The sequence below is a fragment of the Delphinapterus leucas genome, chromosome 8, assembly GCF_059928025.1.
Source record: "Delphinapterus leucas isolate spDelLeu-1000000601 "Yukka" chromosome 8, BTC_Dleu_Yukka2, whole genome shotgun sequence".
NCBI classification, from domain to species: Eukaryota; Metazoa; Chordata; class Mammalia; order Artiodactyla; family Monodontidae; genus Delphinapterus; species Delphinapterus leucas.
This window is the reverse complement of record NC_143136.1, coordinates 7,550,115-7,566,789: the sequence shown is the minus strand read 5'-3', so window position 1 is coordinate 7,566,789 and position 16,675 is coordinate 7,550,115. Positions and strand designations below refer to the sequence as shown.

The following is a 16,675-nucleotide window of genomic DNA, read 5'->3' as shown; positions in this document are numbered from 1 at the left end:
CATGATTCTTCTTGATTTTCAGCTTGCTTCATTAGTTCTAAAATTCATTACCTGAGGAGACAGCCTTTGTATACATACTGTAGCTAACAAAATCAGTTATTTTCATTTGGGCCTTTTCAGGATTGTAACTTCTTACCTACTATAGCTTTTGTAGCACTCTTGCTCTAGGCTTTTACAGTTTTTTTTTCTCTTGCAACTAAGTAAATACATAAAAAAACCTGTGAACAGGGCAGTCAGAAGGCTAATATCAAAACAGTGAAGCATTATCCTTTTTATATATAAAACTTTCCTAAATCTTGTTTAGATGGTGCTGGAAAGTGGAGTATTTGAGAGAGGTAAGATTTCAGTCCCCACTTAACAGATTACCCTGAATAACTCCATTCTTTGCACTCATGTAGTCAGTGTGGTTTAGCATAACGAAGACAGGGTGGGAAATCTAGCTGACTGGGTTCTGGCTCTGTTGGTTACATAGCTGTGCCAGTTTGGGCGAGCTACCCAATCCCCTTGGCCAGGCTTCCTTATATTAAAAAGAGAAAGAAAGAAAAGAGGGAATTAAATAACATGATCCTTTAAAATCCTACACGTTTGTAAACTTACTACCATTTCCCTCCACTGATAGAGGTTTCCTGTGTGATTTTTTTCTATATAATTTTATATATGCTTGTATGGCATTTAAAACATTAAATTATTGTTGCCCAATGTATGTAGATTTTTTTTCCATCAAATTTAAAAGTGTCTGATGGACAGACATTATGTTTATACTATTATATTTCCAGGTTATTTTCATATCTCTACAGGTACACAAGTGCTTTTTGAATGTGTTTTTCCTAGTCTCTATTTATATGATTCTTGTAAATTGATCCCAGTAGAAAGTAGAATTGGGATGGTTTGCTTGTGTCTCTCTGTGTGGGCTATAAAATATTTGCCCATTTATAAACCATTTGATGGAAAAAATAGTACTTTATAAAAATGATAGTTTGGATGCTTCATTGGTCATCAAAATAATGGATTCATTTTACTCATTAGGTTGTAGCACTCAAAATTATGTCTTTTGTTGTCATGTTGTAATGTAGTAGTATAGTTCATATTAAACAGTTAAGATATAAGTCATAATAACTACAAATGTTAAATGATTGCAGTATTACTGTGTATTTGTTCACTTCTGGTGTAAACAGTTTAAGACTGTGGAGAGAGTCATAATCATCTCTCCTGCCCTCCATAATTAGGGCAAATAGTGTGAGTTCTAATTCTATTATATAAGCTCAGAGATTCTTTTATATTTTAATTTCTTATTTGTAGAAGCACCTAATTTCAGCAATAATTTCATGCTTAAAAAGAAATTAGGACACTCATCATTTTTCCTATGGCTTAAAAAAGTAAAAACAATATGATTTTTTTTGGGGGGGGTCATTTGTTTTTGTTTGCTCATTTTGGGTTTCTTTAATCCCTTCCAAAAGAAAAAGATACATTTTTTAAAAAGCCACTGAATTTTTTCCAGGGTCTTTCTCTTCCCATTTCTATATTATAATGGAGAATTAGTATACATTTAGTAAAACAATTAAGAAGAAAATTTCCAATAATGCTTTCAAGAGGACTATTATTCTATTTCCAGAATTTAAGGAAAAAGAATAGAGAACCTTAATGTATGATCCTGTATGTAATGTCTTTGTTTTAAAACTCTATTGGCAATATCGAGCTCCATCCCTATTTGTCAGTCAGTTTTTTTCTCTGTTCCCCTTAAGGAAAGAAATAAGATTGAATATTTTCTCATGTACTCACCAGTTCTTTTGCTGGGCCAGCTTTATACACGGGTAGGTCTGGAGGAAGCTTTCAGAGACTGTCTTTTTGGTGAGGTAATTTTAATCTACAAGTCCAGCTTGTAGGTTCTCTTCTTGGACTGGGTTTACGGTTCACATTGCTCTGTTTATAATGTCGTGGGGGCTGGTTTCAGCTGAAGCTGATGTGATTGGTCACTTAGTCTGCGGGGGGCCAGTTAGTTCTGATCCTGTGGAAAAGAATGCTGGTTTGTTAGGAGGTCTTTCTTTACCCATCACAGACCTTAACAACTCTGGAGAAAGCCTCCAGAACTGACTTGGAGAAGGGGTGCATTTTTTCTCTCTAATCAGGACCGGTCTTTTAGTAAGTTTGCATAATCTTACTTAAGAGTTTATTTACAAGTTCAAAGGGATAAAATTCCCTGCAAGATTTCCTTTCAGCCGTCTTTCCTTATATAGCATGTTTAAGTGTGAGATATTTCCTTTACTAATCTTTTTTTCCTCCATTTCTTTTGGGAATATTTCCTTGGATAAGGACTTTTAGGTAGAAATTAATGAATTGATTTTACTAGTTTTCTTTTCATATCCCATCTCATCAGAATGACTACCACTAATTCTAGAACTAGTAATAGAGGTAATTTAGTTACCTGAAATCTTTTTTGGGGGGGCAAGGAGGCAGACTTTTTAATTTTATTTTTTTAAGGCTAGGTACAGAAACCTTGAATAAGAATACATTTAATTGTTTGGTTCCTTACACTTATCTCTAAAAAACACACCTGTGTGAAAGAACTGAAGAATTTTAAGTCATGCTTTAGTGATGTTTAGGGGATATTTCCCTGAGGAGAAGTATGATGACATGCAATAAATACAGTGTTCAGGGTACAGAAACTTAAACATCTAAATAATGTTTAGCTGGAAAACGTCTGTGATCCAGCTTGTAGCAACCTCAAAATGAGCATTTTGTATAATGCCTTACTGAGCAGGACTTTTCTCCACCTCCATTAGCTGCTGATTTTAAAACTTTGATCAAATGTCACATGTAAGGGGATCTGAGATACAAAGGCTGCGATTGTTCATAGTAAAATCATGGAAGGCCTGCTGGGAAAATTATTAATCTAGACCAATATAATGCTGCTTAGAAAGTGAAATCCGCCTTTGTAGATTCCTTCTCCTCCCCCCACAATTAAAAAATATATTAATTCCTTCTTTGTTTTTATTAATGCCAAACATTTCAATACAAGTTCAGGCACAGCACTGCAAACTTTGACCTTCAGAACTAGAGAAGGTAAAAGCATAAAGGAGAGACTTGTGATATGATGCACCTTCCCTGCATGTTCTGGTAGGAATTGAACTTTATATCAATTGCTAGTTTACTGATTGGGGGCGGAAGAGGGAAGACAGTAAATATAGTGTAACACTGCCTTTCAGAAAGCAGTACTGAAGGTGTACCTGCCATGTGTCTTGAATAGACATTATAGTAAGCAAGATAGTAAAGGATTTTACCAACATTGGAAGCCTCTTTCCATAATATATTCAGACAGAAATCATTTACAAGATGATTGTCAAGAAAGAAATGTCTCAAGTGAAGAAGTATTCTGGTTTCTGGATTTCACACTTTGAAAGTCTGCTGTGGTCTCTAAACAGTGATTCCTAATTGCTAACTGAATGGATGTCGTAGACCAGTTCTAGAGTGTCTCCTTAGGAGCATAGCACTCCCATTATAATAGCCGGAGCACATAAATTCATTTCTGTTTGAAGTTGCCCGGTTAGCTGAGATGAAACTGATATTGGCACAGATGATAAACCAACTTCACCCTAAAATACATGGGCCCTCCCGTCTAAACAGAATTAATGATTTCAGTTGGAGGTGGCTCTAAAACATTCTTCTATAAATGAACATACATGCTGCTAGATATCTGTTCATTGATTGATTGATTTTTTATTCCAAATTATAATGATTAAGCAAGATGCCAAGAATCAGGTACATTATTCTTTATTAAATTCAATTCTGTATCCCTAAATTGTTTGCTTTTCTTTCTGGCTAAAGCACTCCAGTATATAATCCATAATTGTACCACAGTGTACCTGAAAACAACAAAACCTTTAGTTGGCGTGCAGTGTCTTGCCTATGTATATACATAATCTCACAATTTTTAACCTTTAGCCCTGGTTTCCAATGCTCTTTCTTACACAGTGTACTTAGCTTTCTTTAGAAGATGCCTAGTCTCTTTCCAGTTCTGCATTGAAGCCCACTACTGATCACCTTCCCCCGAGATTTCAGGCAGTGTCTGGGTATATACCAGCAGACGACTGAGCATAAAGGTTATAGGAATATGGGGCACATTTAGACCACATGAGATGCTTTTTCAGAGTCTGATATACAGCAGCCCCTCCAGTCTCTCCCAGCCAGGAGCTGCTGTGTTTTCGGGACCATATTAACCAGTGGAGCAGATTTGTTACCTCCTCAGGGGTTAGGATGGGAGAAAAGTTGCAAATCTCTGGATATAGAATTTAAACTACTCCATCCTAGTTACCCTGAGTTTTGTTTACAATTGGGGGGAAAAGTAAATATCAATACCTGGATGGGATTCCCTTTCACTGTTTTCTCTGGTATTAGAAAATATTTTTAGTGTTAATCAGAGAATATATATCTGAATAGAGAAATACAAAGTTACTTGCTAGAAAAATTTGCACATAAACAAGCTTCAAAGTCTGTCCCATAATTCCACTTTTGCTTTTGGAGTTTGGGCGCTTCTAAGTTCCAAGTTTCACAGCTGTAGATTTTGTTGGCTGAGTGCCTTTTTGCTCCATCTGAAGTTTTCCATAAACACCATTTCTGGCTGTAAGTCAAACATGCACACAGGTGCCCTTTTACTGCTCTTTCTCCTTAGGAAGTCCACTCAATTACACCAGACTAAAACCAATACTGCATTTTAATTTTATTTTATTTTTAGAAGAGTCCTATTTAGACAATACATTCAGGCAGAAACAACCAAGTATTTATTGCCGTTGGGGAAAGTATTTATATACGTAGTGCAGTTGTATTTTAGCACCTTTTATACATCTTGAGGAATTGTTGATGTAAGAATATAAAATGTGTTATACAGGTAGTATAGTTTGCTCATAAGACTGCCATGTTTGCCATATTGAATAGAAAAAAATATATTTTAAATTTATATTTCTTTACCTTTTAGAGGTCAGAGACACCTTTAAGACCCTGGCAAAAACCTTAGACCCTTTTCCCTGAAAAAAGATAAAAGCATGCCAGTGTGATAGGTGCTTCCAGTTTAAGGATTCATAGCCCCAAGCTCATTTGTTGACTATAGGTTAGAAATATTTAGTTCAGGCATTAATTTGTAAATTATTTAATTATGTTTACCTTTAAATCATCTTGTTTACATATTAATCTGTTAAGATTTTTTAAAAAGTCAACTAAAATATTTGGCTACTCAACTTTGTCATATTGCTAATGTTATAGAAAGAGGAAGACTTTGATTTTAAGTGCTGAGAAAGGCCATGTGGGTGTGGGTGTCCCTCGTTCATTTTAGCCCTGGTCACTTTGGAGTCGTGTAATTTTTAGACATTAAAGGAGCTTTAGATATTATCTTCTGAGTTGCCCATGAACAACTTTATCATTTATTTTAAGTTGTATCAATAATACACAAATATATTTATTTTTTTTAACCCTGTAATGAGTTAACTCATTATAAAGTTTTTTGGCACCCTCAATCCCCACCCAAATTTATATACATACAAATCTACTGTAATCATTTAGGTTATAAAGGATTTATTTTAATGTTTTAGAGCGATTCTTGCATACAGTATAATTTATATTGTAAGTTATATTAGTAGTAATTGGAAATGTATATTCTATTAGATTGTACTTGAAGTCATTTTTTTACCCCTCAAAATAATTTTGAGTAAAATTTTTATATTGTTATATATTAAGTTGATCTTAACATTTTTTTCAGGGGTACACATTTTGTTATCGTTTATCTGCTGGAAGGTTAACAAATTTAGTTCCATTTAGACATCTTGGCAGTCTCTATCCCCAAGCTTTTCTATGCATGATATGTCTGTTGCCTTTTTAGAGCCCCTTAGAATTAGATCCCAGAACTTCCTTTTTCTACTTTATTTTTGTAGAATTTCTGGCTGCTTCTGATGGGTTTAATTTGTGAGTAAACCCTGGATTAGGACTTTGAACATCTATGTTCTATTTTTGATTTGGTCACTACTCAGCTGTGTGACCGTGGGAGATCCCCCTACAGGTATCCCTTTCCTCACAGGAACAATAAAGATGGTATGGTTGAAGGTAAATGAGCTCCCTGCTCCAGTCCAGTCCAGTGGCTGGTCCCAGCACAGAGTGAAGCCCAGGACCCTGTGAAGTCCTTGGTTCTCACAGTCACTACCCAGGATTAGTTTATATCTAAGATTTTTTCTGCCCTAAAATTCTTTCATGTTATTATTTGTAAGAAGTTATGTGAATGTAATTTTATCATTCTGACCCCTGACTTGAAAGTTCTTAAAGAAGCTCCTAATTTCTTCAATAAATCTTTATAAAGTATCTAACCGTGCCTTGCATCTTGGTCTGATGGCTCTCCCAGCCTTCCCTGGCTTCTTCGCTCCTTTCTTTCATGCAGGCATTTCCCCTAATAAAATCTTTGGATGTTTAAAAAAAAAAAAAAATAGATGGTAAGGTTGACTCAACCCTTGTGGTTATTATGAGTATCGGATGAGATATATCAATGCATTTTGTCAACTGTAATGTATCAAGTCATTTGTTTACATGTGTGTCCCTGGACTGTGGACCTGGAGGGTAGGTACTATGTCTAAGTCTCTTCTTTATTTTCAGTCATATGTCTTTAACTGTATTTGTTCATGGAGAAAGCACTCATCTTAATGTGTGCTAGAGGTATGAGTAAACAAACAAACAAAAAATGGTAAAGTAGTACTGTTTCTCTGGGAAAATACTTGGTAGTACTTACTGAAGTTGAATATACCTTATGGCCCAGCAGTTTCACTCCTAGGTAAATATCAACAGAATTGGAAACATACGCTCACCAAATTTCACATCCAGGAATGTTTATAGCAACGCAGTTTATAATAGCAAAAAACTAGAAACAACCTAAATCAGTAGTAGAGTAATACATTGTGGTCTGTTCATACAATGAGATCCCATACCACAGTACAAAAGAACAAGCTTCTGTTCTCTGTAACAACGTGGATGAATTTCCCGTAATGTTCAATGGAAGAAGCCACACATACTACAGAATGGGAGAAAATATTTGCAAACAAAGGGACTGACGAGGGCTTAATTTCCAAAATACACAAACAGCTCATACAACTCAATAACAAAAAAACAAACAACTCAATTGAAAAATGGGCAGAAGACCTAAATAGACATTTCTCCAAAGAAGAAATGTGAGTGGTCAATAGTACATGAAAAGATGCTTGATGTCTCTTAATTATTAGAGAAATGCAAGTCAAAACTACAACGAGGTACCACCTCACACCAGTCAGAATGGCCTTCAATAAAAACTGTACAGGGGCTTCCCTGGTGGCGCAGTGATTGAGAATCTGCCTGCCAATGAAGGGAACACAAGTTCGAGACCTGGTCTGGGAAGATCCCACATGCCGCGGGGCAACTGGGCCCATGAGCCGCAACTACTGAGCCTGCGCATCTGGAGCCTGTGCTCCGCAACGAGAGGCCGCGACAGTGAGAGGCCCACGCACCACGATGAAGAGTGGCCCCCACTCTCCACAGCTAGAGAAAGCCCTCACACAGAAACGAAGACCCAACACAGCCAAAAATAAAAAAATAAAAATAAAATTTATAAAAAAAATTACTGTACAAATAACAGGGAATTCCCTGGTGGTCCAGTGGTTAGGATTCCCAGCATTCACTGCTGAGGGCCTGGGTTCAGTCCCTGGTTGGGGAACTAAGATCCCGCTAACCATGAGGTGCCGCCAGAAAAAAACAAAAACAAAAAAATCTCTACAAATAACAAATGCTGGAGAGGATTATGAGAAAAGGAAACCCTCCTACACTGTTGGTGGGAATGTAAGTTGGTACAGCCACTATGGAAAACAATAGGGAGGTTCCTCAGAAGACTAAAAATAGAATTATCATATGATCTAGCGATTCTACTCCTGGGCATATACCCAGACAAAACTAGTTCAAAAAGATACATGCACCCCTGTGTTCATAGCAGCACTGTTCACAATAGCAAGACATGGAAACAACAGATGAATGGGTAAAAAAGATATGGTACATATATACAATGGAATACTACTCAGCCATAAAAAGGAATGAAATAATGCCATTTGCAGCAACACGGATGCAACTAGAGATTATTGAACTAAGTGAAGTAAGTCAGAAAGAGACAAATACCATATGATATCACTTATATGTGGAATCTAAAATACGACACAAATGAACCTTTCTATGAAACAGAATCATGGACATAGAGAACAGACTTGTGGTTACCAAGGGAGAGGGGGTTGGGGGAGGGGTGGAGTGGGAGGTTGGGATTAGCAGATGTAAGCTTTTATATATAGAATGGGTAAACAATAGGTCCTACTGTACGACACAGAACTATATTCAATACTCTGTGATAAACCATAATGGAAAAGAATATTTAAAAAAGGGCATGTATGTATGTATAACTGAATCACTTTGATGTACAGCAGAAATTAACACAACATTGTTAATTAAACAACTATACTTCAATAAAAAAAGCCAGACGTAAACTGACATTTCATTTATATAAAAAAGGTCAAAAATAGGCAAAACTAATCTTTGGAGATAGAAGGCAGGATAGCGTTTACCTTGGTAAGGGCCGATTGGGAGGACATGAAGACTTGAGAGGTCCTGATAAATTTTTTTTTTTAAATCTTAGTAGTTAGGTGGATATATATTGCTTTGTGAAAACTCTGAATTGTACATTTATGATTTGTGTACTTCTTGATATGAATGTTATACTTCAATAATAAGTTTTCATTCATTTATTTTTGGCTGCATTGGGTCTTCGTTGCTGCACGCAAGCTTTCTCTTGTGGCGAGCCGGTGCTACTCTGTTGCTGTGTGTGGACTTTTCATTGCGGTGGCTTCTCTTGTTGCGGAGCACGGTCTCCAGGCGCGGGCTTCAGTAGTTGTGGCTCATGAGCTCTAGAGCGCAGGCTCAGTAGTTGTGGTGCACGGGCTTAGTTGCTCTGTGGCATGTGGGATCTTCCCGGACCGGGGCCTGAACCTGTGTGCCCTGCATTGACAGGCGGATTCTTACCACTGCACCACCAGGGAAGTCCAATACTAAGTTTTCTTAAAGGTAGGAGGAGGAGATGAGTATGGTACATTTAAAAGTTCTTGAATCCTTTTCATCCTTCTCTTATGAAAAGGACAATGATGCCTGAACGCAAAACTTTCTTTACCTTGCACTTACATGTGGGATATGTTTGGCATGTCAGAATTATATTATTCTGGTTTTCCTTGGTTTACTGGAGGAGTTGTCACCCAGATCTTTCTGTTTCAGTTATTCGTTATGCAACATTTGATACATCAAAAAATATATTGCAGTTTTTAGGAATTATTTTGTAGAAACAAGCACTTGGTAACAAGATCTGAACTCCTTTGTTATAGAATTTTTGAACTGGAATTGGCTAGTGTTTGTGTAAATTCAGATGGCTACCTCAGTAATACACACACACACACACACACACACATACCCTCTTTCATATTAGGAATGGGATCTTCTTTAGTCAAGGTGTACAGATCAGAATTGGAGACAATTTAAAATCAGGTCTATGACTCCATGATCTTCATTCTTTCTTTGGTATTGTGCTCCTCTATATCTTCAAAATTTCTGTCACAAATCCTTTTTGGAACAAAGAATGGCATAAATAGTCATTTAAACTTTATGAGGTACAGATTTTCCAACAGGTTCAGAATTATGAGATTGCAGTAAGCAGAAAAGCAAGATTTTTTTCTTCCTTTAGTTTCCCTATTTTTACCCTATCCTGTCCTTTATATTTTTCTTATTCCTAGGTACCAATATGAAAAGTATACGTAGGACTTGACAGTTATGAAGGTTATAGAAGCTGCTAGTTTAGAAAACAATGCAGACAAATTATTCACATAAAGGGAAATAAAGTCAGCAAACAATATGAAAAATCTTTGATGTGAAAAATTCATATTCGAGCCACACTAGTATACCATTTTACAACCATTAAAGTAGAAAAGCTTCAAAAGGATAGCAGCACTTAGTTTTGATAATCTAAAATGGTCTGGTGGTCTTACCTACCCTTTTTTTGAGGAGGAGAGAAAAGTATGCCAACGTATGAAGTCTGTCATTTGACCTAGTAATTTTACTCTTTGAAGTTTTTTTTCAGAAGTAGTAGTTCAGAAAAACAAAACACATACGCACACAGATATTTCTTCCTTGTTATCTAGTTCTCAAAAAGTTAGTTATGATGCAAATGTCCGGTGGGGAATAATCTACTAGATAGTGCAACAGCTGCAAGGTATACCTGCTGTGTATCCATTTATATTATCAGTAAGATGTATAATCACAGAGAAATATTTGCTATTTAGATTACAAAATAGTGGGTACACTGATTGAAATTACATTTTAAAGATGTTATGTAAAAACTAACCACAGATATGTAGAGTTCTATTTCTATGGTTGAGGAATTACTGGTATTTTTATTTTTAATATCTTTAATTTTTTGCAGCTTATCATCTGTTAGAAAAAACTGTAATGACCAGTTTTTGATGCGTTAAGCATTTTGCCATTAATGGGTTTCCTTTGCTTATTTTGGTACATTCATTACTTCTCAAAGACGTAGTGTAAAAGTAGATGAAAATCAGTGTTTTGACCAGCTCATCCATCAGGCGATTGTATTCTCAGCATGCCTGGCACATATTGCTCGTGACTGAATGATTTACATATGTTAAAAGTCATTTGCCATCACTTATCAATTTATACGCATTAGGGATTTCTTTGTTTTAAATTTTTCTTCTGTGAGTATAGCTATATTTTTCATCAAGTCATATAATGGATGTGGGCTTTGTAAAATGTCTCATCCCTTCTTATTCTGAGCAAGAGAACCTGGAATGTCTTCTGACCCTTTTAACCCAAGGGCAGACATGGAATGTATCTATACTTGAATTCATAAAACTTGGCACTTAGTGCAGTATGCAATAAATATTTGTTAAATGAGTCAGAAGGTTAAGATTTGAATCCTGTGTCATTTAAATAGTGGTGTGTGATTTTGGACAATTCTCCTGGGTTATCTTTTTGAGCCTCAATATTCTCAGCTGTAAAATGGGAAAAATAATTTCTAATACTGAGTATTGTTATGAAGATTAAATCAGTTGAGTGTTTTTATTAACTGTGGCCATGTAACAAGTTACCCCAAAACTTAGTGGCCGAAAGCAGCAAACATTTATTTTCTCAGTTTCTGTGGGCCAGGATGGAGCAGCTTAGCTAGGTGGTTCTGGCCTGTGTCTCTCATGAGGCTGCAGTCATCTCAGGGCTCATCTGGGGTTGGATCCGCTTCCAAGCTCACTCACGAGGCTGTTGGCAAGCCTCAGTTCTTTGCCATGTGGGCTTCTCCACAGGGCTGCCTCACAACAGGGCCGCTGGATTCCCTCAGAGAGAGCGTCCAAGATGGAAGTTTTTAACTTAGTATCAGAAGTGACATCTCATCACTTCTGCTGGATTCTGTTAGGAGCAAGCCAGCCCACACTTAAGGTGAGGGAATTACACAGAGGCCAGAAGTCAGGGATTGTTGAGGGCTGTCTTAGAGGCTGCCTGTCATAATAAGGGTATTTTGCCAAGCAAATAATTGTACCCCCCCATTCCAAGATTATTCTGTAATAGAATAATATCTTGTAACAACCTAATAACTGTTTGGGTGAACAGGATATGGAATCTTAATACATGTGAAATTGAATATAAGAGGATGACCAGAAATTAAAATTTCCTCATTTTCAAATGTACAATTTTTTTTCACTTTTAATATGGTTTAATGAAAAGAATTGAGGTTGTTACTGTGAGAATTTGTATATTTTATTGTTATAAACTGAAGACATCAATGTATGTTTCGGATATTCAGCTACATACTTTAATGTGAGATTTTGGGTAATTTGTTGTGAATTGTAAGTGGTAGCACATGTGGTATGGTGACTGAAGAATTTGCACAGTTCAGAATTATCTTGTCCTTTGAAACCAGTTTAGTTTACTTGGCATAAGAGGCTCTCTTTCACTGTTAATGTAGCTCTTGAGTTGCATCAGGTTAGACATAGCTTAGCTTTGAATTCTGTTCCAGAGCAATTTGTTGTATGCCTGTAGTGTACTAGGTGCTAGAGTAAAGGAAAAGTAGAGTGCCTCCACACTCTGGTTTTGAGCTTACAGTCTGTTTTGGAATAAAAGAGAGGTTGAAGTTTACAGATATCCTATTTGGACAGAATCACCAGTAGAAGTTGATTAAATAAATTAAATTGATTTAGTAAATCATGTAGTTAAAAATATTGTATGACTTAAAAACGGAAAAAAAGAAGTATATGCTGGTAAGGAAGGACTGCCAAGTGAAAACAGCGAGGGTACAAAACAACATATGTAACAGCCTGAGGGTAGTGTTATGTGAGTGTGAATGAGAGATCTGTATATATATGCATAAGTATAACCATGGTCAGTGTTTGGAAGGCTTTATAAGAAACTGTTGATGGTGGTTACTTCTGGGGAACAAGACTCTGGGGGGCTCTTGTGTAGCGGGAAGGTTGATTCAGTTTTCATTGCATGGCCTTTTATAAAATGCGCATATTATTTTGTTTAAAAAAATAATTTCCCAGTCTTAGAACATTCAGCTTTGAGAAATGTGTCTAATAATATACACATATATCCACAGTTATTTATACTGCCTGAACGTTGAAATGGACACCTTTGCAGAAAAGCTTGATTTGAGCAATCAAGTCTGTTCAAAATCCTTGCTGGCTGAGAGGCTTATGTTGACTCATTTTCTTTACAGGGAGACCAAATTTTGAGGAAGGTGGCCCAACATCAGTGGGAAGAAAGCATGAATTTATACGATCAGAAAGTGAAAATTGGCGTATTTTTAGAGAGGAACAGAATGGAGAAGATGAAGATGGAGGTTGGCGACTAGCTGGATCAAGGAGGGATGGAGAGAGGTGGCGACCTCACAGTCCTGGTAAGAATTCTGCTGAGTAAAAGCACACAGGGGCCGAAATAGTGAGGATTTGGTGGGAATTGTTAGGGATAAAGTGGAAAACATAAACCAGCAAAGAAAAACAAGAGGGGTCATGTTTATGTTGTCACACTCAGTCTTGCTCCCACAAAAATTTTTAACATAAAATATTCCCCACAGCTATTTAGTTGATTAAAGTCACTTTTATTTTTCTGGGGCAGTGTGGTTTAATGGGAAGCACCTGCCCTTAACTGCAAAAACGAGAGAGGGTTTCATTCAGTTTTCCTAAATTTTTGAATCTTTTTTCAGCATGCGTTTTTCTTAGGTGATAATTATATGCTTACTTAGGAATATGGGCTCCCCCTGAAGTGAGTTTTTTTCCTGTATAAGAGAGGATTTATTCTTTTTTCTCTTTTTGTCCTAAAAATGTGATTTCTGCTCATTTGAAGAATAAACTTTAAACCCAGGTCAAAAACATAATTACAAGTTTATTCTTTTGTCCCTCTAACTGTAGAAAAAGGAGAGAGAATAGTCGTGATTAGTGGTTTTATAAGTTCTTCTGTTTGACTCTTAAGAATGCTTCAAACTGTTCTTCCCCGACATTAGATATGTTGGTAATTGAAGACTCTGGTGCTTTGTGTCAAAGAACGTTCTCTACCCAAGTGTTGATTCTATGCCTCGTGATCATCTTGGGGTCATGCAGAACTGAAGCATACAAAGAGTGTGTACATGTCTTTTGAATTTCACATGCATAACATTGTTTTATCTATTGGCTATATGCCAAGGAAGCTTACTTTAATAGAGGAAGTTATAATAATAATGTAAACTGTTTTTATTTATTTTTAAAAATTAAGTTATTAACAAACCATTAGTCTCCGTCTGAGTTAACGTTATAACAGGCATTCAGGGTGCTTTATGGCGTTGTGGGTAGGTGGAAACTTAGTGAAGTTAATCTTTGGATAGAGTTGTAATGCTTTTACCCCAACTCCTCATTGGCTGCCTCTTGGGTGAGTTTTCTGTTGTTAGTGGGCATTGTTTGCATCACAGTTATTTAGGCAGTTCTCATCAGTCTGTGTCATGGGCAGCCATCTGTTATAGTTCTCTTCAAGGCATCATGGCATTTTGTGCTGAGCTTGCCTGTAAGCAGAAGGGTTTGTAGACTATGTTCCTAACAAGCATTCACTGAAAGAATGGACGGGATCTGGGCTGAGCAAGAAGAAAAATTCCAGCTGATCAAAAACAAACAAGGTGAATGTTTTGGAAGATGAACAGTGTTTCTGAACCCAAACGTCTGATGTTGATTCTGTTAAAGTGAGTTAAAAGTAAAACTTTAGTGTTATATTCTACCACTTACCCTCCTCACCCAAGAGCTTAGATTTTGGATATATATAGTACTTTTTTTTTCCCCATCTTTTCTAAATCTTTCTCTCCAGTATTTGACTTTTCATGTCAGTTTTGTCATCAACTCGACAATTTTCCAAAATTTTTATGCATATATTTTAAAAAGACAGTTTGGGGGACATAAAGATGCATGGGGGCTGAAAAAACACTGTAAATAGGCATTAAAAAAATACCATCTACTTTTTCAACCCAGCATATTAAAAATAAGTCTGATTATATCAGTTGTTATCAGTTACCCTTAACATTTTAGTTAATCCTTTATTAGGCTTTGATTAAAATTTTAAATATCATGATTTTTGACTTATGGAATAGTATCAAACTTTAGTTCTGATATAAGGTCTATAAAGCAGTGGTCTCAGTCTTAATAAGCTAGAGATGTGCCTTATCTGCTAAATTTAGTTTCGTGAATAAAATTTTATTAACTATTTAAGACAACAAAAATATTATGGTATATAGTTTTATTGAAGTATGGCTCACAGTTGGATATGTATGGAGTTGGGAGCATTAAGGACAGCTAAGCACCCACTCTGGGAGGTGAACTTAGGAAACTTAGTTAAGAGAGAAGAATGAGCCACATGCCTAGAAGGATAGATTTCTATCACAGTGCATACTTAGAAGTGAGAGTAGCAGACAGAGTACTCTGGAATTCAGCTTTTGACCATGAGCACTTCTTTGGGATAACGACTCTAGGTTAACATTTAGGCAGTCTGGGTATAAAATTCCTTCATTTTCATAGAAGATAGTAAATTGTGCTTTGTTGTTGTAAGTAAAGTGTGGGAAGTGGGAGAATAATGTTTTCTTACCTTTTTGTAAGTGGCTTATAAGATGCTACCTGTATTTGGTGTTTTAACATTTTGCCCTTCGGTTTTCAGTTTGAGTTTTAGATTGCTGGTTTTAGCAAATTGGGCCTCAGTAGTGTAGTAACATTTAACTGTGACCTCATTTCTTTTGCTGTCTCCCACAGAGAAAGCAAAGATATAGGTTAAAACATGTGTCTCCTCTTAAGACTCTCTTAGGCTCAGGTTTGTCAGATTTTAACAAGAACCACCCCCCCCCTTTTTTTTAGAGAGAGAGAATATACCTTAACTTGTAGCTTTTGGTCTTAGGCATTCGTTTTTTGTTGGAAAGTAGATGTGCTACATAATATGCAAGGGTGAATTTAGGAATGTCCCTGGGGGTATTAAATTAAAACTCCCTAGGGAGAGTTAAGAGATGAGAGAAAAGGAAAAGGAGAGTAAGCATGTTATTGTGGAAAAAGCAGTAGAGGATGCAGAATTGGATTCTAGTTCTACTTTTCATTATGCACGTTACTTCTGCTGTCAGAGGTTTTGCTTCTTAAACTATGAAACTAGGATAGTGGGCCAACTATGACATGGCAGTGCTATAATTCCATGACTTTTTTTGGGAATCAGAATTACAAATGGGATCCTAGCGCTGGTAAGTGGACATGATGAGTTTGATATTATGAATTGACATAATATCATAGTATCCTGGATATTATTATATATTATCAAGGGAGCTGGTCTTATCCATAAAGAATGATATTTTCATCAGAAGAAAGAAAATGCTTTAAGACTTGCCAAAGGGAAGGCATGGACCTCAGTATGGAAAGATATCCAGTGCCATAAGTCTGGGCTAGGAGTGGGCCACGTGAGTGGCCTAGCAGCATTTCAGTCAGATATCTAGAGCTTATTAAAAGTATGTACTTTGCAGAGAACTGTCTTTTAAAAGTGATTTGTTTTAAATTTATCTTTAAAAGCTTTAGAGTATGTTGTGTGACTCAGTAGTTAATGATGATAACTACTGTTGTCACTTAGTGATGGCGTATCATATATAATACTGAGCTTTGAGCTTCGTTTCATTTGCCTAATTTTCTCTTTAGTAGATTGATCCATTTGAATTTGCCGTCAGTTGTAGTTTTCTCCTTTGTTTCCTATCTATGGTTTTCTTTCTCAAATACTGTCGTAAAACTTTTCTAAGGTTTGTGTCCTCCTCTTCATCCCAGATGGCCCTCGTTCTGCAGGCTGGCGGGAACACATGGAACGACGGCGAAGGTTTGAGTTTGACTTTCGAGATCGGGATGATGAACGGGGTTACCGAAGGGTGCGCTCTGGCAGTGGAAGCATAGATGATGACAGGGATAGCTTGCCTGAATGGTGCTTAGAGGATGCTGAAGAAGAAATGGGCACATTTGACTCATCTGGAGCATTCCTGTCTCTAAAGGTAAGAAATTTGTTTTAAATATTATGACAGGTACTGACCTTCTTCCAAATCCAAATATGCTGTTAATCTTTGGCT

General features: G+C 36.6%; 1 protein-coding gene across 9 annotated transcripts in view; it reads left to right on the top strand.

The window, feature by feature from the left end:
* Positions 1 to 16,675, top strand: part of GIGYF2 (GRB10 interacting GYF protein 2) — a 126,284-nt gene that overhangs the window by 57,146 nt on the left and 52,463 nt on the right. For all 9 annotated transcript variants that reach the window (XR_002643793.3, XM_089916210.1, XM_089916209.1 and 6 more), the window contains 2 exons: positions 12,800 to 12,979; positions 16,383 to 16,600. Coding sequence is in view for 8 of the 9 variants with exons in the window: in XM_089916210.1 (XP_089772336.1) it covers positions 12,800 to 12,979; positions 16,383 to 16,600 (398 nt within the window). In the remaining variant the exon portion in view is untranslated. The remainder of the gene's footprint in view (positions 1 to 12,799; positions 12,980 to 16,382; positions 16,601 to 16,675) is intronic.